At 41.5% G+C, this 20,633-nt stretch overlaps 2 protein-coding genes across 3 annotated transcripts; one reads left to right on the top strand and one right to left on the bottom strand.

The window, feature by feature from the left end:
• Window positions 1–1,031: 1,031 nt before the first annotated feature.
• Window positions 1,032–11,720, top strand: aurka (aurora kinase A). Of its 2 annotated transcripts, XM_056397603.1 has the most exons (10): window positions 1,032–2,081; window positions 2,179–6,343; window positions 6,806–6,865; window positions 7,269–7,614; window positions 7,737–7,779; window positions 7,889–8,080; window positions 9,032–9,170; window positions 9,305–9,453; window positions 9,914–10,088; window positions 11,104–11,720. In XM_056397603.1, exons 3-10 carry the CDS (start codon window positions 6,809–6,811, stop codon window positions 11,284–11,286), a joined length of 1,284 nt encoding a protein of 427 aa, XP_056253578.1. In that variant the 5' UTR covers window positions 1,032–2,081; window positions 2,179–6,343; window positions 6,806–6,808; the 3' UTR covers window positions 11,287–11,720. The 2 variants fall into 2 exon arrangements, with proteins under 2 accessions (XP_056253578.1, XP_056253587.1); XM_056397612.1 differs by lacking the exon at window positions 1,032–2,081 and having other exon boundaries at window positions 2,144–6,343.
• A 3,295-nt stretch (window positions 11,721–15,015) lies between these two features.
• slc32a1 (solute carrier family 32 member 1) lies at window positions 15,016–19,720 on the bottom strand. The gene is made up of 2 exons (XM_056386883.1): window positions 18,846–19,720; window positions 15,016–17,638 (listed from the first exon to the last, which is right to left on the bottom strand). The coding sequence occupies exons 1-2, from the start codon at window positions 19,236–19,238 to the stop codon at window positions 16,451–16,453; spliced, it is 1,581 nt and encodes a 526-aa protein (XP_056242858.1). The 5' UTR covers window positions 19,239–19,720; the 3' UTR covers window positions 15,016–16,450.
• Between the last annotated feature and the right edge of the window lie 913 nt (window positions 19,721–20,633).

The following is a 20,633-nucleotide window of genomic DNA, read 5'->3' as shown; positions in this document are numbered from 1 at the left end:
TCTCATCAAAAAACGTGTCTTTTTACAACTCAAGCTTAATTTTCTTGCCAGGCTCTCCGTGCAAAACGTTCCTGAGCTTGCTGGGTCCAAAAAAGCATATGTCTGTACTTGTACATGTACTTGTTACTTTTGTGGCTCTTTACTTTAACTGCGACAACAGAAAAGATAGAATAATCTTCAGAACCGGCCCCAATATGGCCACAGGTCTGTGACATTACAGTAGAAACACTTGGAGGGCTCACGACTGTTGTGATTGTTTGGAGGATGTGCCTTTATCCTGCTACTTGATATGAAAATTCCTGGGTGTTTTTTTGTTACACACATTGCAATCCAATCGACTCCTACAGTCTTTGCTTGTGTGGCCTACTTTCAGGCAACCAAAACATATTCCTTTTTCCTTGATGAAAGTAATCTTATCCTGATGCAGTTTCATTTTAAACTGAGAGCAGTTATCCAGTGAGTGACTACTTTGTGAACAAAACAGACAACAGTGAATTGAGGAGGGCTTGATTTTATTTCCTGTACACTGAGTTATGTCTCCTTCCTTTATCGTGGTGACATCAGTAGCAAAACTGCTTTCCTTGTTCCTTTGCATGAAATGGCTGGTCTTGGAGGCTTTGGATTTGGTGGGTTGTGAGTCTTGAATGTTGCCAAAAAGTGGATCAGTTGCAATTCTGACTTGCTTTTCAATAAAGGTAACAAGATCAACAAACTTTGCTCTCCGACCATTCTTTTCAAATAGATCACAAGCAACATTTCTCCATATTTCCCTTAACTTGTAAGGAAGTTTCATGATGATGCCTCTCATGTTAGAGGGTAAGTCCAGCTCTTTCATTTGTGTCATTTGCTCTGTTAGATTTGAACATCCTCGCAGAAACAGAGAGAATGACTGTAATGCTTTAACATCCTCATTTTTAACAGGTGTCCAGTTAAGAATCTTTTCCATATAGGCACTTGCAACTTTGTATTCATTTCCAAAATGCTCTGCCAGAAGAATTTTGGCCTTGTTGTATCCAAGCTCTGAAGGCAAGTGTTGACAATCAGTCCTGCTTGATTTTGATTAACAGTTGATGTAACTTGAACTGGTTCACAAACATTCAAAAACATCTCATCCATTCGTGTTTCTCTGCTTTGTTTAGGCCTCGTGGTTGAGGTATGGCATGCCTTTCAGTAACATTCACCTTTTCATCCAGGGTTAGTGGTACAAACTTGTCAGCATCAGGATTTAATGCACTTGCTCTTTGAGAATGGTTCCTTTCAAAATAAGAGTTCATGCCATCTGAAAAATATTATCAAAAATCTAACTTCAGGGGCGTTGTGTGGCGTAGTGGTCTGAGCGGGCGCCCCATTTGTGGGGGCTGCAGTCCTCGCTGCAGTCCTCGCTGCAGTCGGCCTCGGTTCGAATCCCGCATCGGACGGCCCTTTGCTGCGTGTCATTCCCCCTCTCTATGCCTCCCTGTTTCCTGTCTCTCTCTACTATACTATCCAATAAAGGCATAAAAAACTTAAAAAAAAAAAAAAATCTAATTTCAATAAAGCAAACAAGTTAAGCAAATGAACAAAGTTGCTCATAATTAATCAATTAAATTTACAACTTAACAAAACTAACAATTAGCTCCAACACATGAAATTAATTTTTGATCCAAAACCACCTGCCAGACAGAGCAGGACAGATAGCAAGTTGTCTTCCCTCCCAGATACCAGGAGAGGCAGCGACGGGGAAGAACACCTCCTGTCTTGGGAAGGGGAGTCTCCAGAGGTGATTCACTTCAAATATCAGTTTCCTCTAATGAATATCAGATCTATATTAACACACACTGCTCTCTGATTATCTTTCAGCTGTCTTCTTGGACTGAACTCAGGCCCTGCAAACTGGGCCAGTGTTAGCCGCCTTGTGGAGGCCATATGCAACCAGCTCTACCGTCTTCACCCAGTGGCCAAGTCATTCAGAGCTACCTTGAGGACTTGGTGGTCATTTGTTCTCAAGGATTATGTGGCCATTAGAGAGACAGTGCTGGCCAGCCCGAGGTTAATGGCTCCGACCAACATCCAGCTCTTTGAATTGAATTGACGACTCAGTGGTAAGAGTTTGTCATAAAGCTGTGTTGGTGATTCTGTGATTTATCTTTTAATGAAAGCTGAAAATCCTAAAACAGTCTGTTTGTCTGTGTGTTCCAGGTGCTGGCCAGACACTCTCCCTTCAGCAAAAGGTCTGTCCTTGGTACAGGTGGGACAAGGACAGCCCTTAAACTTCAATGTCCCGGAGGAGCAGCCTGGCACCTCATCCAGTGCTGTTGGTCCTCTCCTCGCTCCAGCGCCACTCCCCTCTTCTGTCCATCCACCTCCTCTGCCTGCACTACCTGTACCCAGGACCAAAGCCTACAGGAAGAGGGAGGCGGCCCCAAGCTGCTGTGGCAGAGCAGGGGCGCTGCCTGGAGGAAAAACTGACATACCAACATCATACATCTGTAGCAAGTGTGGCCAACCCATAAAGATTGACACTGACCTCATTCACATCGCAGGTGTGTCACACTGTGATTCTTGGTGGAAAGACTGTGGAGGAAAGAGGTGAAGAGAAGACAGGAGGACAACTTTTTCTATCTTCATTTATAACTTTTAATTGACACTATTTATTATTATTATATTTTATTTGTTGCATTTGGAGTGGTGTTTGTGTCACCTGATGTCTCATGATGATCTCAGTCCAGTGTTCCCTCTCTTTTAGCTCTGTGTTTGGTCTCCACCAACTCCTGAGGGAAGTCTGTCTGTTTAGCTTCTTAATGCTCCACTATGTTCACCAGCTGCTCTCGAACTGTGTCTGTTTGCTGCTGAGGAGGTCATGGACAGTGGCTACAGCCGAAAAAGTGTATATATATATATATATATATATATATATATACAAAGATGAGTGAAATGGAGTTTTACATCATGTGCTGTGGTACAGCACATGATCAAAAATATGCGGCCCGCCAGCACTGTTGACCACAGTATAAAATACATGTTTACAAAAAAAGCTATTTTACATTTCACCAGAAGATGGCAGTAGACCTGTGGCCGCACTCTCGCCGCCGTGACCCTTGTGTGATCCTTTCAGCCCAGCCCATTTCATTTCTGACATGGCGACTGTAACTAAAAAAAGAAAAGTTGACAGCGAGGGCCGCCGCTTCCAGGACAAGTGGAAATTGGAGTATTTTTTCGCTGAATTACGAAGCAGTCCAACACCAACACCAACAGCTCCCTCTTGTCAACTTCTACCGCCAGCTGGATGAAGGCAGGTTCCAAGAGATTGGAACATTTGCTAAGAAAATGCTGAGCTTGTTTGGCTCGACATACACTACCGTTCAAAAGTTTGGGGTCACTTAGAAATTTCCTTATTTTTGAAAGAAAAGCACTGTTTTTTCAATGAAGATAACATTAAACTAATCAGAAATACACTCATACAGTGGTAAATGACTATTCTAGCCGCAAACGTCTGGTTTTTAATGCAATATCTACATAGGTGTATAGAGGCCAATTTCCAGCAACCATCACTCCAGTGTTCTAATGGTACATTGTGTTTGCTAATTGCGTTAGAAGGCTAATGGATGATTAGAAAACCCTTGAAAACCCTTGTGCAATTATGTTAGCACAGCTGAAAACAGTTTTGCTGGTTAGAGAAGCTATAAAACTGACCTTCCTTTGAGCTAGTTGAGAATCTGGGGTATCACATTTGTGGGTTCGATTAAACTCTCAAAATGGCCTGAAAAAGAGAACTTTCATGTGAAACTCGACAGTCTATTCTTGTTCTTAGAAATGAAGGCTATTCCATGTGAGAAATTGCCAAGAAACTGAAGATTTCCTGTACTACTCCCTTCAGAGAACAGCACAAACAGGCTCTAACCAGAGTAGAAAGAGAAGTGGGACGCCCCGCTGCACAACTGAGCAAGAAGACAAGTACATTAGAGTCTCTAGTTTGAGAAATAGACGCCTCACAGGTCCTCAGCTGGCAGCTTCATTAAATGGTACTCGCAAAACGCCAGTGTCAACGTCTACAGTGAAGAGGCGACTCCGGGATGCTGGCCTTCAGGGCAGAGTGGCAAAGAAAAAGCCATATCTGAGACCGGCCAATAAAAGTAAAAGATTAATATGGGCAAAAGAACACAGACATTGGACAGAGGAAGATTGGAAAAAAGTGTTATGGACAGACGAATCGAAGTTTTAGGTGTTTGGATCACACAGAAGAACATTTGTGAGACGCAGAACAACTGAAAAGATGCTGGAAGAGTGCCTGATGCCATCTGTCAAGCACGTTGGAGGTAATGTGATGGTCTGGGGTTGCTTTGGTGCTGGTAAAGTGGGAGATTTGTACAAGGTAAAAGGGATTTTGAATAAGGAAGGCTATCACTCCATTTTGCAACACCATGCCATACCCTGTGGACAGCGCATGATTGGAGCCAATTTCCTCCTACAACAGGACAATGACCCAAAGCACGCCTCCAAATTATGCAAGAACTATTTAGGGAAGAAGCAGGCAGCTGGTATTCTATCTGTAATGGAGTGGCCAGCGCAGTCACCAGATCTAAACCCCATTGAGCTGTTGTGGGAGCAGCTTGACCGTATGGTACGCAAGAAGTGCCCATCAAGCCAATCCAACTTGTGGGAGGGGCTTCTGGAAGCGTGGGGTGAAATTTCTCCAGATTACCTCAACAAATTAACAGCTAGAATGCCAAAAGTCTGCAATGCTGTAATTGCTGCAAATGGAGCATTCTTTGATGAAAGCAAAGTTTGAAGGAGAAAATTATTATTTCAAATAAAAATCATTATTTCTAACCTTGTCAATGTCTTGACTATATTTTCTATTCATTTTGCAACTCATTTGATAAATAAAAGTGTGAGTTTTCATGGAAAACACAAAATTGTCTGGTCGACCCCAAACTTTTGAACGGTAGTGTACTTGTGCGAGAAGACATTCTCGGTTATGAACATTAACAAGAGCCGCGTGAGGACGAGACTAAGTGACTCTCACCTGCGTGATGTCTTGCGCATCAAAACCACTGTTTTTGAGCCAGACCTGGACTACATACTGCAGTCGAGATCTAAGTATCACCCTTCACACACCCTTAGTGCAGGCAAGATATGTGTTTAGTCCTCTGAGGTGATTAATTTCTAAAATCTCAGTGAATTGATTTTTTTGATGATCAAAACCACAGTTTTGAGTATGCACAGACCACTGTTTTGAATTTAGAAGTTTACAGTGAGCATTTAATAGTGAATAATATGTAATGTTTCAGATGAACCTAGATATGTTTCACCTTCCCAAAAGTTTTTTTTCCAGACAGACTTTTTCTTCATTTTATGTGGTCTTATATGAAATATGAAAGGCAGAGTGATTTTGGCAAAAACTTGAAAATGAAAAAAAAATGAAGTATGCCATTTGCAATAAAAATTTCATAAAATAGTTCATTTGTATTTAATGTTAATGGTTCAAAGAATGTCAGGCTGAATGGTCGGCCCCCACACATTTTCACCTTACCAAATCTGGCCCTCTTTGCAAAAAGTTTGGACACCGCTGCTGTACGGGTTAACTAACTCCAGAAGATGGCAGTAATGCCACATGAAGGATACAAGCTGCAACTAAACACCAAAGAAGAAATAGACGGAAGTTATAAGATATAAGTATAGAGGAGGAGGGGCTTTGATTAAGCCGAGACAACATTGATAAAACGATATGTCGAAAAAATATATACAGTATAGCGTATTGAAACACTAGAGTATATTTATACACTCGGCATGAATAAACGGTGCAGACAACAAATATACATATATTGATTTCAGTTGTGTTGATTGTGTCTCCTCTCCTCCGTCCGTCCGTCCGTCCCACTCTCGCTGCTGTCCTCTACTGTGTTGGAGGCTTACACCCGTTGGCAAGATTTGTCGTCAGCCAATGAGGACCGACTAAACAGCATTCCCTCAGCCAATCAGAACCACTGGTTTATTTAAAGGTTTTCAACGGAGGGACGTTTGAAATCAAACAGGCAGTGTTCAGGGGAAGTGTTAGTCAGCCACGTTTAAAGCTGTTGACTTTCCATATATACATTTCATTTTCAATTTTTTTTATTTTAACAACTTCAAACCGGCTGCTAAAAGGATTGCTCCCTTGATAGCGTGGTTAGAGGAGTGATCTTAACGTTACAGTGAATAATAATTCTTTATGTATGCAGCCACAAACACCAGCTCTCGTACCCGACGTAGCTGTTAGCTAGCTAGCTGGCGTAACCTGCTTGAGAGCTGTTCTCAGCTCGTTTAAATTGTGGATAGATTGACGGACGGTGTTTGCTTTCGGTCACTGCAATAATATCTCTAGGTAAGTATTGTTATCTCATTAACAAGAGTGTTGCATTGGGTATCTAGGTTAGCTGTCGTTACTAAGCTAACGTTAGCGGTGAACTAACGTTAGCGGTGAACTAACGTTAGCTTAGTAACGTTAGGGACGGTAGCTATGCAAAGAAGATAGCTAACGTTTAATGTCTTTTTTATACGACAGTGTCTAGTTTTAAGTGTTTTTGTACAGTTACTTTTTATTATTTCCTAGATGAGAAAAGGGAGAATCGGTGATACGTAGCGTTACACAGTTTTTGTAATGACAGCACCAATGCAAATCTGTTTTAGCAGTGAGCCAATTTAGCCATAGGGAATTAGATGCGCTTAAATAGGTAAATTAATTGAATGTTATCTTATGGTCTCATGCCTGTTTTAGTCCTTCCCATACATCAACTGTTTATGATTTGTTTGATTCTTAATTTAACAAGAGTTTCCTTTTCACCAGAATATGGACGCCAGACTCAAGCTGACAAAGGACATGAAACTTCAAAGGCCTGAAGTGAAGGTAATGCGCAATTTTACATCAAGATTATTGATTATTATTATTATTATTATTATTATTATTAAGTCAAGAAAATAACTTGTAATCATTATCATTAGTTAATTCATCCGCCCATTTTCTGGCACTTATCCAGGTCACATTAATTTGTCATTGGAAATTGTTATATATTGCTAGGAAGTACTGAAAAAATATGCTGTAGTTATAAAAATACTAATTTGAAACGGGTGTTAAATTGTGTTCTGTGTGGTATTGAATAGGTTTAAGTCTTAAGTTTAACTTGGTGGACCCTGCAAAAAGGACCATATCAAATGGAGAACAGATGGAGGTTTCATGTTGCTTTCAGATATTAAAAAAATGACAACTTTAAAAGCCAGTTTAAGTATTTGATGATTTTCTTTGATTACAGTCAAGCAGTGAAGGACCAAAGCGGATTCCTGTATTACAACAGTCACAGATGACTCAGATGGCTGTAGTTACACCAACCCAGCATCAGCGGGTCCTGGGTGTGTCAAATGGACCTCAGCGCATTCAGCGACCTGTGAGCCATCAGAAGCCAGTATCTCATGTCTCTGTTGCCATTAAGTCCACACAACCCTCTGATCAGAATGTAAACCCTGCTACTAAGAATGTAAACCCTGCACCTCAGCCCAAACCTGGTTCCCAGCAAATCCAGCCAAAGACACACATGGCTAAGGTGAACTCTGAGAACACCAAACCACCATCAGAATTGGCAAAGTTTGAGAAGCCACAGAGTAAGCAAAATATGAAATTGAAATGAAACTAATCAATATTGTGAGTGTAATCCGTGTTTTGGTTCTAACATATCTTTTTTTTTTTGTTTTGTTTTGTTTTTTTTTGTTTTTTTTTTTGTTAGACAAACCTGCCAAGAATGATTCTGCAGCCACTTCTTCATCCAAGTATGTCTGATAAGTGTTATTCAGTGTACTTATGTTTTTATTAGATCATCTTTTGTAAGATTATACATTTTGTTACTGTTTGTAACTATGCACATTTCTGCTCACACAGGAAGCGATGGAGCCTGGAAAATTTTGACATTGGTCGACCCTTGGGAAAAGGCAAATTCGGAAATGTCTACCTGGCCAGAGAGCGACAAAGTAAGTTCATCTTGGCCCTGAAGGTGCTCTTCAAGAAGCAGCTGGAGAAGGCCGGAGTGGAACACCAGCTGAGGAGAGAAGTAGAGATCCAGTCTCACCTCAGGTAAAGTATCATTCAGATTGTGCCAAATTTTGTAATTAGGGCCAATTAGAGGTTGTTTGATAGAGTTGTCATCCAAATTATGTCACTTTAAAGTGCTTGACACTTCGTTTGCTGATGAGTGTCCACTGATTCCTGTGTTATCAAATCAAATGAAATTAAACAGGTTTGACTTCATGATAAGTGAAACCCAAGTTAATGATCAGTGGGGTTTAAGCTGAAGAGGAAAAAGGTCTGGAAGGTAACTCGGTTAGCATAACGGCAGCTACTGCTTCGTATTAGAGAGCTTGGCAATGTAAACAATAGTCTAACTCATCTTTAAAAAAAAAAAAGTGATGAAAAGCATGTTGGCCAAACTGAAATGTAATTGTGTGAACAATTTGGTTTGGTGTGTATGTGATGACAAGGAATTTAAGCTGCAACAGTTTGGATGAACAACTATCCCAGTTTAATACAACTTTAGTAGACCCTCATGTCATACAGGTCTTGTGTATAACAGGTGTTGTATGTGTAAAGTCTCTTAAAATCAATTGTGATCACTAGTTGTGCTCCATCTTGAATCACAATGTGATTCTTGGTAACTGTCGTTAAATATTTATTGTATTGTAACTGGTCAATTCGTGTACCATCAGAATCATGCTTGGTTCATGTTTCTGTTTTGTCTGCCTTGAGTTCAAATCTGATTGGGTCATGTCAGTCTCTGCAGGATTAATTCTGATTAATCCAAATTTCAGCACTACAGATGAGTCAAATTTGAAGGTTTTGCTCAGTGATTACATTTTGCATAGATCCATTGAATTAACTAAGAATGTGGACCTCGTGTATAAAGCAACTGCTGAAGCATTAGCCATTGCAACTGTTTGTATAGTTCTACCAATGTTTGCTCTTTTGAAACCATGGTTGGGTATTTCAACAAAATTTCTCAGAACACTCTTCTGCATCGGCGTCCTTCAGGCACCCCAATATCTTGCGTCTCTATGGCTACTTCCATGACGCGTCTCGTGTGTATCTCATCCTTGAGTTTGCACCCAAGGGAGAACTATACAGTGAGCTGCAGCGGTGTGGAAATTTTACTGAGGACAGAAGTGCCACGGTAAGTCTGCCAGTTTAAGAACTTTTTTTAAAATGTATACTTTGCCATCAAATGAGCAGTTTACATCACCAACTTACATGCATGCAGAATTTTATTTGGATTCATCATGCTCTATTCCTTATGTGCTGTACTAGTACATCATGGAGCTGGCAGATGCCCTCAACTATTGCCACTCCAAGAAGGTGATCCACAGGGACATCAAACCAGAGAACCTGTTGCTTGGAGCCAACGGGGAGCTGAAGATTGCAGATTTTGGCTGGTCTGTTCACACGCCCTCCTCCAGGTATCCATATATGCCCTTTTTTATAGATGTTGCCTTTTGGTTTTGACTGTTTTAATTAAGTATTGAATCTGTTGGGTATTTTTAGTGAATCTGGAATTTATGTAGGAGATACTTCAACAAGGTGAAAGAGAAAGAAGAGAGAAAAAAGGGGGGGGTCTAGAGAATGGGCTAAACATAAAATGTAGTTCAAAGCATCTATGCAATACATAAAGTACATGAAGGAAATGGGCGGTTTATGTTACTTTGGGAGTATGACTTAGGATTCTGGGGAAGATTGGTATTTTGCAAACAATGTCCATTATGACTTTCCACAATTGTTTCTCCTCATTATAAACTTCAGAGAGGTTAGACGCAGCTCCCTCCATGGAGATCGTCTATTTACTTGTTTGGCTTGACTATCAGTACTCAGGTCAGGAATGAAAAAGCGCCTTACTTTATCGGTCACACTTTCCTTTTTCAGGAGGTCAACTTTGTGTGGAACATTGGACTACTTGCCTCCAGAGATGATTGAGGGAAAAACGCATGATGAAAAAGTGGACCTGTGGAGCCTGGGTGTCCTCTGCTATGAGTTCCTGGTTGGAAAACCCCCCTTTGAAGCAAAAACTCATGAGGACACCTACCGGAGGATATCAAGGGTAAGTCAAGGATAGCTAGACACTCCAACAACTGGCATATATTGTTTTATCAACTTTTAAATGCAATTTCAATGAGTATTTACTACACAGTCTGAAAAATACAGTTATAGTGAAACAACACTAGCATTACCTTGTCCAAAGTGAGCTGCAGTGGTGTCCCACTGAAGAGCACTGTGTTGCAAAGTGAAATTTTTCCCTATTAATTTTCTGTGGGATCTGAGTGATTTGCTCCTTAACCTCCTAGGACCTGGCGTCCACATATGTGGACCTCACATTTTGGGTTCTCTAGACCACAATACTAACTTTTTCTCAACAAGGGCCTGGTGACCACATATGAGGATATTATACTGCCACTCAGTAATCGAAATTTAAAACTAATGTCCTCATATGTGGACATCATTTTTCTCAGGTCCCAATCAGCCTAAATAGCAAAGAGAAATTAAAAATGCACGCCATGCAAGAGTTCGGGTCTTAGGAGGCTAATGCATTTAAGCCAACAGTGTGTCAAAACACCTTTGCCTGTTTTATTAAAATCTTAAACACCAGTGCTGTCTTGACACACAAGTGTCCGGAATGGCACCGATTATATCACATTTGCCCCTAGGATAGTTACACGTCGACTACTCTGCCTTGACTACTACTTCTATCTTAATTGTGCGTCCATGTGCTACAGGCATCTGTAAATAATGCAATGCTACGCGATGCTGTCACTGAAGTAACCGCAAATGCAGCAGAAAAGAGGAGAGAAGTGGTTGAGAAAGGAAAAATTTACAAAAGGACGCACATATCTAAGCGACAGCAATAGTCAGGTTGAAAGATAGAAATGTATTAGGTCTTTTTATTTGTAGTTGAATTGAATAAGTCTATAAAATACTGAATAAAAATGAAAAATGCTCCATAATATCCCAGAGCCCAAGGTGATGTCTTCAAAGTACTTGTTTTGTCAGTCACTATGTGTTGTGAGTGTAAGGCCGTGCCACACCACTTACCTCACCTGTTTGTCTTTGTTGTCCAGGTGGAGTACACTTACCCTGCACAGTCCAATATCAGTGCTGGAGCCAAAGACTTGGTTGCCCGGCTGCTGAAGCACAACCCCATGCACAGACTGCCCATCCAAGGAGTCCTGTCTCACCCCTGGGTGGTCGAGTGCTCGACCAAGAAGCCCACAACCCTGAACAATGAAGAGCCCAGCCAATGAGCCTCATTATATTGGAGTATTGGGGTTACAGTGACTGGCTGCTGTGGAACGTGAATGCCAGTGTGCAACTGATTATTTGAATCTGCTTGTACTACTATATTGACCACCAAACCACTTCATGTGGATGTTCTAATCTGCAGGTATTTTGAGCCACTTGGTTATTTTTTATCTTTTTCTTCTTATCCTTTTGACTTCCCTTGTCTTACAATGGCATTCTATTGCCTGTAAATATTTCACTGTTTTTGTTTAATTATGAAATTTTATTAAGGTTTTTTTAAAATGCCATTACTTGGATCGGACCACACTCATCCTTAAGCTCAGCCTTCATTTTTATCTCAACTGCACACCTGTAAAAGTTTCCTGAATGTATCTCACATGGTTGTAATGCTATCACGGTGACAAGTCAGACATATGTATAAACACCTACCAAAGTACTCAAAACCATCTCCGGTAGTTTCTGCTACAGGAGTTGTCTCCAGGACCACATTTTGCCATGAACACACACACACACACACACACACACACACACACACACACACAGTGAGAAAACAATACCCATGTGTGTGATAAACAGCCATTTATGGTACAGCCAAGAAGTTTCACAGGTGTGTAGTTGACATCAAAATTAAGACAGAGGTCAAAGATGGGTGTGTTCTGACCCATGAGTACTGAGTACTCATGTAATAATGTAGTAATGACTACTGAGTACTCATGGGTCTGAATGTTGACATGTGTGGTCTTAAGTTCGTCTTGCGTGCATTTCAAGCTTCCAGTTAATTGTCAAGTACTTGGTAAAAGGTTTTGCACTGAATGTCTGGTGTGAGATACTTGATTGCCATCAATACTCACATCAACTCCAAAGTACTGTGTTTTATCAAGCTCAGTGAAATGCGGCCAGCAGAAGGCGCCAGTATACTATCATTGAATTTAGGACGTTACAGATTTGAGAGTATTAATGTTGATGTTTATAAATGTTAATTGATAAATAAATATGTTCAGCACAGTACGACTGGTATTATTTTTGCCGCGTGTGTGATCATGGCAAAATATGGTCCTGGGGCAGAGTGCGCTAGCTGGGTGGGGGGAAAAAAGTAGGTTTTAACTCTTATGCCAGTCTTAGCACACCAAGCCTTATTGACCGAGGTCATAGCTGCAACTGGTAATACGTGCGTCCACATGTTTTGTTTCTAAACAAAACATTTCACTATAAGTTTTACGAATGTCTGATGCATGCTGTAGTTGAGGGGAGAACTCCTATTAGCTCAAATAGGGTTTGTCTGTCAAAGCCGGACCTCAATCAGCTCACTGTCTGAATAGACTTCCAGTGGGATTGTCTGATCACAGATAAATCTTGCTTGTCTCAATGCCCTTCTGTTATTTATTCTGTAAAAAGGCACACTACCACCATTGTTGGCTGATATAATCACGAGTGTCCCTGACTGATCATATTTCCACCATTGAACAGCTGAATGCTAGATGACTGAGTTGGAGTTTCCCCATTGGTTGCTGCTCTTTCAAAATTATTTGGTGCTAATAGGTTCTATAACTATTGTTTACCCCCTGCAGTGTTGCCAACTAAGTGCAGTTGTTGCTAGATTTAAAGTTTTCCAAACGGGTATAAAGCTGTTGTATGGCCAGATCATGTATGGGTGCCAAGTGTGATCTTAAGAATGCGCCTCTTGTTACAGGCAGTCACCTTGCCGCCCTGGTTTCCCAGCTGCTTGGGAGCTTCAGGGAAGCAGAGAAGTGCTTCCAATTAACTGAGCTTTGACTTCATTATGGCAAATAAACTAATTTTGTTACATGTACCACTATTACAAAAGGAGGCAGAGGAATAAATGCACATAAGACACACCAAGCAAGAGAGAGCCTGAGGGAGTGGGAGAAGCCATCGGTAAGCTAAAGTAACTAGCAGATCGGAACAATTGGAACAGTTACAGTAAGTGTTGACTTTGTAGTACGTGTAATGTAGTAACACTGCAGATGGGAGCATCTAAAAAAGTCTTTCTTCCTAAAAAACAGGTATGACCAGTTATACATATCAAACAGCGCAAATTGGCAATAAAGGCTTGCCTGTCACACAAGGCTGCCCTAAAGGCCTGTCGCCTTCTGCAGTTGAGGTAAATAAAGGCCCTGATCACTTTTTGAGAAAGTACAGTAGTTGAAAACTTGTGGATGCTGTGATACAAAAGAAGAAAGATATTCTGTCACTTTTAACTTTCTCTCGGAGTGATAAATTTACAAGTAAATATACCTGAAATCACAGCGCAGTCTTTGTCTTTAAATTGTGTATGGTGGTTTTGTCAGACAACATTGCAGTTATACATTTTTGCTGTCTGCCAACATTTTCATTTACTGCTGTTTGTGTGATATTTGAAAAGAAAGTGTCCTATGTATATTTTCTATATATTTTTTTTAACAAGGAACAATTTGCAAAAATATATTCAGTAATGTCTGTCTTTGCTCAAAGCTATAGAGCCGATGGCAAACAAGGAACTACTGGTGAAATGTATCTACACCTTACTGAATCAGGAATTGTACATGGATGCTGGGCATATATGCTTGAGCCCTCTGTGTAAAATGTGTCCCTTTATGGCCCCTGATTTAGAAAAATCCTGGATCAGCCCCCATACATACAACATACAGTCATTAAGCATTACTTAAGTATGTACCTCAGGGGGGCCGATAATGGCCTATTGAGGTTATGATAGGACGAATATTTTACACAGTTGAATGGAAATATTTTAATTATTAGTTATCGGTATGGTGTATTGTCTAGGTCTATTGTTGCGATGTTTCTCTGCTTTGAAACATTTCCTCTCCTGTCCGCTAGGTGGCTCCCCAGGCATTACAATTCTTAGTAAAACTACCTTGAAGATGATGATGGGAGGAAAGTCATCTCATGACTTGTTTATTTGTGCCGAAATAGTTTGTTTTAGCTCATATTTAGCTTATATTTTTCCATGTAGTAATGCTGTTATCCTTTTTTTGCTTTACATATAGGCTATTGCTTTATGCCTATACATAGTCGGCTGTCTTTTAATGGCTGATAGAAAGGTGAAATGGCTGCGGGATTTCAGATATAGGTTGTACTTATTGTGTTTTGCGTATCCAATAAGATAAATTCTGTGTTATATCTTTGTAAGAGATGTTGACTTATCTCACCGCCTTTTCGTTTGTCCAAGAGGCCTCTGCTTGTGCATCTCAGCTGTTAGTCCCGTGATCACATTAGAAATATTGCAGCATATGTTCCTGCATTTTGCGCTGCATGTGAACTGTCCCTTGGCCTCCAGGCTTTAAGGTAAATCCGCGCATTCATATGCACCAGCTAACTTGATGCTTCCGCAGCTGGAGATTAGCCCTGTCAGAGAATAAACGGTTCGTCCAGATGTTGTCTGAGGAGAAAATCAACACAGTGGATGAACAGGTCGCCCATAAGGCCCGATACATGCCTGCAGCACAAAATCTGGCCAAGTGCTCTTTGAGCATGCACGAATGTAAATGTAGAAAACACGCATGGCTTTGAATTCCTCTACAGACAAAACCTGAGCACAGGCCAAAGGGCTAGAAAAACCACAGTAGAAATTGTAATAGGATTCTGATTTGACAGATAAACCTGTATCGACCCTCACTCCCATCTCATACAAACACCAAGCCACTAGGCCTCTGCAGCCTTGACACGGTGTCAATTAAGCTCAATTTTGATTTAAAAAAATAAATATGCAACTATTTTCTCCACCATTTTCTGTCTTTTATTATAGAGAAAAAAAAATACATGTTCTGACCATTTTTCGTTTTACATAAAACCACACACATTTTTACAATATAATTTCACTTATTTCTTTATTCTTTAATATTAATTTCACGATATATGATAACGACTTTGAGATATACATTCCATCTTTTTGAAACCACAATAACACACTACACATACGGTTTTATAACATTTCCACAGGACCCATTGGATTGCACAGAATGAAAAATGTCTGTATGCACATTTTCCTCTTTAATGATCTCTCTTTTTTATTTTTTTAAATTTTCATACACCGAATTTTCGAGACAGAAGTCTTAAAATTAATTTAAGAACAGGCCATGTATTTTCAAACGCAATGAAAAGAATTATGTTAAAATTGGGTGTGCAGGATTTCAATTTGGGGTCCCTATCTGTAGCTGAAATTTGGGCCAGGATGTGGGGGCTTGGACGTTTTACCAAAATGTGTATTTCAGATGAGGTAAATTTTGTTATTGCCGATTAAAATTGATTTCAAATTTGGGGGAAAAATACCAAAGCATTAGCCTAAGACTTTCACGCAGAAGAATCGAAATTTTTGATGATCTTTTTTTAAATTTTCCACTTCCCAGTTTCATTATGTTTTGTGTGTCTGAAATATCATACATTCAATGCATAGTTTGTATAGCTGCTGTGTACTATCTGACATTTTGCATTTCCGGTGTTTTAAACTGCTCGGGGAAGGTCCATTTTCCTCATTTATTAACGAAACTTTGCTATTCTTTTAAATATTTCTAAACGCATTCATGTGTTTCTACTGCTGGTTATTGCCTTTGTGTTACTTGACTTTATCGTATTGCAAATTACCTAGAAGAAAGTGGCATTTCTTTTCTTTAGTGTCTTTTTTAAATAAACTTATCTTAATCATCAGTAAATCACATTATACTGTCGAATGTCCATCACAAACTCGAGCGTTACATGAAGTGAAGTCTCATGTGGGGAAGCACCACAAGAGCGACGAAAAGACGAACTGCCCTTTTTGCAATTTTGTTTAAGGTCAATATTGTAAACGTTCACTCCACTGGAAAATATGTAAATGTACTTCTGTTCGCATATTTATACAACATGTATTGTCCATATAGTGTGTTGTTGATGCATTACATTAGATTCCATCACTGCCACCGGTTCTGTTTCTCTCTCTTTCTCTGTGTCTGTGTGTGTGTGCGCGTGTGCGTGTGTGCGCGCGCATTCTGTACTGAATTGATGCAAGACTGTATGGGTGCGAAAATGTCTGCGTGTTTTGTGCGCGCTTTTTACGCATGGATTAAGCAGAGGGGCTGCGTTTGCAGGGAAGTCGTGTGTTTTATTTATTTATTATTTTTTTCACTAAATGGGGATTTGCAGTTAACATCTAGTTCCAGCAATGACTTGCATCTACTCTTCTACGTTATGGTTGAAAGCCTCTATGAGCCCCTCCATTGAGTGGATGAAACCAGAAATGCTGCATATACCTCCTATTACAAAGATGGCGACATCAAAGAAAACCTGGTGCCATAGCAGCTTTCTCCATAAAAGCTTGAGGTGGAAGAGACTGGGAAGCAGAAAGCAAAGGCCTGCACCTGTCAGGCTACCAGTGAGACCCATGAGGAGGGCGAAATGTGGCACATAGATCGCCATGAGCAGAGTGAACACAACAAGGCTACATCGGAGAGTGAGTCCCCAGGATTTTAGGCGTCCATCGCCTCCGTAGCAATCTGGAAAGTACGAACGTGCTCCCTCCTGGAAAAACGTTTTCTCTAATACCTCGACGGCAGCGAAAAACGGCAGCGGATACGACAGCAAAGCTTTGGCCACAAGGAAGAGGTTGACGACAGCTCGGATGGTTGGGGGCAGGTTGTCTGTGATGACCTCCTTGGTTTCGTCAGCCCAGGTCAAGTAGGCCACCAGGGCGAACAGGCCCTTGAGGATGCAGGCAGCGATGTGAGTCCAGTTCATCATGCAGTGGAACTCGCTCGGTCTTTGCATGTTCCCCTCCAGAGACGGCAGGAAGATCTGAGAGGTGTAGCTGAAAACGATAATCCCAATGGAGATGGGGAACTTCTTGACATCGATGTAAAACTTGACTTTCTCCCAGGCCCAGTCCCTGGCTCTGGATAGGCAGTAAGCTATCACCAGGACGTTGATGACAAAGTGGGCCATCGTGCACAGCAAGCTGAACTTGGAGACGGCTTTCAGGTTCTTGAGGAAGGCGCAGGGGAGGAGTGCGGCGGTGGCGATGATGGCCCACGACTTCTGGGAAATTGGCATGTTGGGGAAGCTGTTGTACATGAGATTACCACTGACCACCACATACAGGATGCAAGTCATCACCAGCTCTATGATTTGGGCAACATTCACTACGTGGCCACCTAAAGCCGGGAATCTGGGCGCGCAGCAGGCGTTGGCAATGTCCACATAGGAGTCCCTCACACGGACGAGCTGCCCGTCTTCGTCCTCCTCGTACAGACAGGAAATGAGGATTTTCCCCGTGTAACAGCACACTACGGCGGCGAAAATAATGAGAAAGAGTCCGAGGTATCCTCCGTGCAGGATGGCGTAGGGCAACCCAAGAACAAACATTCCCTGTAAACATAAAAAATGAGGGAAAAACACATTGTGAAATAGTTTGGGTTTAGTCATGAAGTGTGAATCATTAATGTTGCTCTGAATATATAGGCCTAAATGATTTTTTTATTTGGGTTAGTGTGATGTGGGCTGTGACTTTAGTCGGCCTGACTCTTCAATGGATTTCACTCCCGTTTTCATGTTGTGGGTTTTCCACTTCGCTTTGAGCGCATCCACCCGCCTCTGACGTCACCGCGAGCTGGAGGAGACACACTCTGACGTCATGGTGACTGCCGTGACCGCGGCCGTGATAAGGCACAGAACGATTGTGTCTAGGGATTTTTTTTTTTTTTTTTTGTCGCATAGTCTACACACGCGGATTTCACTCAGGACTAGATCCTCACTTTAGCCATCACTTTAGACCTCATTACATTTCTGGGCCAAATAGCTGATCACACACATGTTTCTTCGTGTTGTAGTTGTATATAAAAAAATACATATTTTCTATCTATCTATCTATTCTAACATATGCGACTCATTGCACTTTGTAACATAGGCCTGTTAGATAGCTAAACATTTATCTCCATACATTTTTGCCCATTTTCATACATCAATTAATCTACCTATGTTTCAGCTGCAATTAATTTATTTGCCTTTAAAGAGCCCCCCCCCCCCAATTAATCCAACAAGATGGTTAAAAATTTAGCTTTGGCTTTCTGTAAACCCAAAGGACATAATATAATTTTCCTTCATTTATTCAATGCCTATTAGGTGAAGAGTTATGAGGGACGTGCATCGGTGGCACTATGCATCACTATACAGACAAAGAATGTGTGTGTTGAAGGGGAGGAAGGGGGGGGGGCATGGAACCAACTACCTCCCTTTTTCAGCACATCGTAATGTCTTGGCTGCTCTAACATCTCTGCAGTGCTCCTATATAAAAATGCACGAAAATATGACTTTACCAAGAAAGAGTTGAATGTTCAAGAGACTTCTATATCCCAACCACAAATAGCCTAATTAGTCTGAATAGTTTAGCAGCCATGTTTGTTTTACCATTATTAAAAATAACTTGGCAAAGTTCCTGTTGCGAATTTTAATGAACCCTTTATGCCTTCGCAGGTGTGCGTGTATCTCGAATTTCACAGCTGCTCCGGAGGCGGCTCAGCCAATTAGAACCGAGCACCGGAACCGCCCGTTCACAATCCACGAAGTGCCTTTTTACCTGGATCGCATTCGTGACGTTCCAGCCCGCCTCCCAAGCGGTGATTTTTGGTCTGACTTCAGACAACTCGTTCGTCGGATCTCCGTCCTTTGAGGTTGAGTGCGGGGGGCCGGTGCCGTCCCTCTGGTAGTGGCTGTCCCCCTCCAGCGCACCTCCGTCTGCGCTCCCCTCTCCCCCTATCTCATCGGATGACAAAATGTCCATCTGCATGCCTTGCCGGTGGTCGTAGTCCAGGTCATCGCAGGCGGCGAAGCCCAGAGCCTCCTCGTCGGTGGCGGCCTGGAACCCCATCCTGGCGAACATCCCGCTCACCTTCGCCTGGGATTTGTTGGACACAGTCGTGGCTGCATTTGACAGTTTATTAGAAAGCTTGCTTCTGATTAACGTCGCCATTTTTTGCTCCTCTCCCGTCAAATGTCTGCAGCGTAATTAGTGTTTTTGTCCTTCAGTCACTAGAAATTTGAGGCTACTTTGGGTTGCAGCTCTTGATTCTCTGCATTAGATAAAGCCACGAGGAAAAAGCGCAAGTTTTGTTTCAAGACACCGGTGGTTTTCAGTTGCTATCTCCACTTCTGGCTCAGTGTACGCCTGCTGCTCTTGATTATCCACAGGTTCATGTCACCTTCAGACGTCGCTGCTCCGTTTCTGCATCTTGGCACTGCGCTCTGATGCTCGACTAGTAGCGCACCTATTCAGTCTCTGAGGCAGTTCAGCGGTGTGCGCAAGAGCTTTACGCACGACGAAGGGCCAGCCACAGGTTTCTGTAAGGCCTATAATATCGCTTTCTTTTGGGTTATAAGGTGGCAGGCACCGTTTCCAGGAGTTGGTTGTCGGTTTTCAGGTGCCTTTACTGATGCCAATGCGGTACCGTGGAGCCCGGGGGGTTGAAGGGGGGGGGGGGGGGGGGGAGGCAGGGAGGAGACACGTGTCCTCATCAGCCTGCCAATGCAAAGCACGTCTCCAGCCCTCCCAGTGCCCCACCAGGAGAAAACGGGAGAGATTTGCTGCATTTCTAGGGGAGGTGCTTGCAGTACCCCCACCATCCCTTTCCAAACCCATAATCTATAATATCTCATCCGAACATCCAATGACATTCCGGGGGCCTCAGTTCTTGCATAACTTTACGCGTATAAAAGGAGCCTGGAATTCGCCCGAAAATCCCAACTCTTTGGACCAGATTAATAACAAACAAAAACTAGGATTTGTATTTTTATTTTAATCAAATTTTGTGCCATTTTCAATTCTTTTTAAGGAGAAGCGGACATGGAGCATCAGAATAGTAACCCAAATTGTTTGGGATTACATGGATTTAAAAAAAAAAAACGTGATGGGTTTGTTGGTGATGAAGAAAAAAAAATCGTGTATTTTGTCTTTGCTAAATTATGGTAAGATTTAGAGTTGGAAGCCGCATATAGTTTTTTTTTTTTTTTTTTCAAATGTAGCCTACTTTTGCACAATGTAGCCTATTATTATTTTTTATAATTTGATTCGTAAATTTCGATCTACTTTTATTCCACCGGCTCCGTTTTCAGGCTGAAGTTTTCATTCAGGATGCTCATTCATTCACTCATCCATTCATACAGTGACTGTCTGTTAAGATGATGTGACAGCCTGAGCCATGGAGATGTTTCCGTTGAGAAAAATGTAGTCTAGTCTATATATGATACGAGATTTGTTCATTAAACATCCAAGCCAGCCAATTTGAAAAGAAACGTTGACAGAGAATGTGTTAATTTGGTCTGGAGTGAGAATGCATTTATTTTCATTCCTTGGAAGAATACATTAGCT

The sequence above is a fragment of the Seriola aureovittata genome, chromosome 2 (genome assembly GCF_021018895.1).
Source record: "Seriola aureovittata isolate HTS-2021-v1 ecotype China chromosome 2, ASM2101889v1, whole genome shotgun sequence".
Classification (NCBI taxonomy): Eukaryota; Metazoa; Chordata; class Actinopteri; order Carangiformes; family Carangidae; genus Seriola; species Seriola aureovittata.
This window is presented reverse-complemented; position numbering and strand designations above follow the sequence as displayed.

Bases quoted from the DNA above. Each gene is read 5' to 3' on its own strand.
- aurka (XM_056397603.1), top strand. From the start codon at position 6,809: ATGGACGCCAGACTCAAGCTGACAAAGGACATGAAACTTCAAAGGCCT. The intron at 7,615-7,736 runs GTAAGCAAAATA...TTTTTTTGTTAG, and splicing joins AAAGTTTGAGAAGCCACAGA to ACAAACCTGCCAAGAATGAT. The intron at 9,454-9,913 runs GTATCCATATAT...TTCCTTTTTCAG, and splicing joins GTTCACACGCCCTCCTCCAG to GAGGTCAACTTTGTGTGGAA.
- slc32a1 (XM_056386883.1), bottom strand. From the start codon at position 19,238: ATGGCGACGTTAATCAGAAGCAAGCTTTCTAATAAACTGTCAAATGCA. The intron at 17,639-18,845 runs GTAAAAAGGCAC...TTATGTTTACAG, and splicing joins ACGTCACGAATGCGATCCAG to GGAATGTTTGTTCTTGGGTT.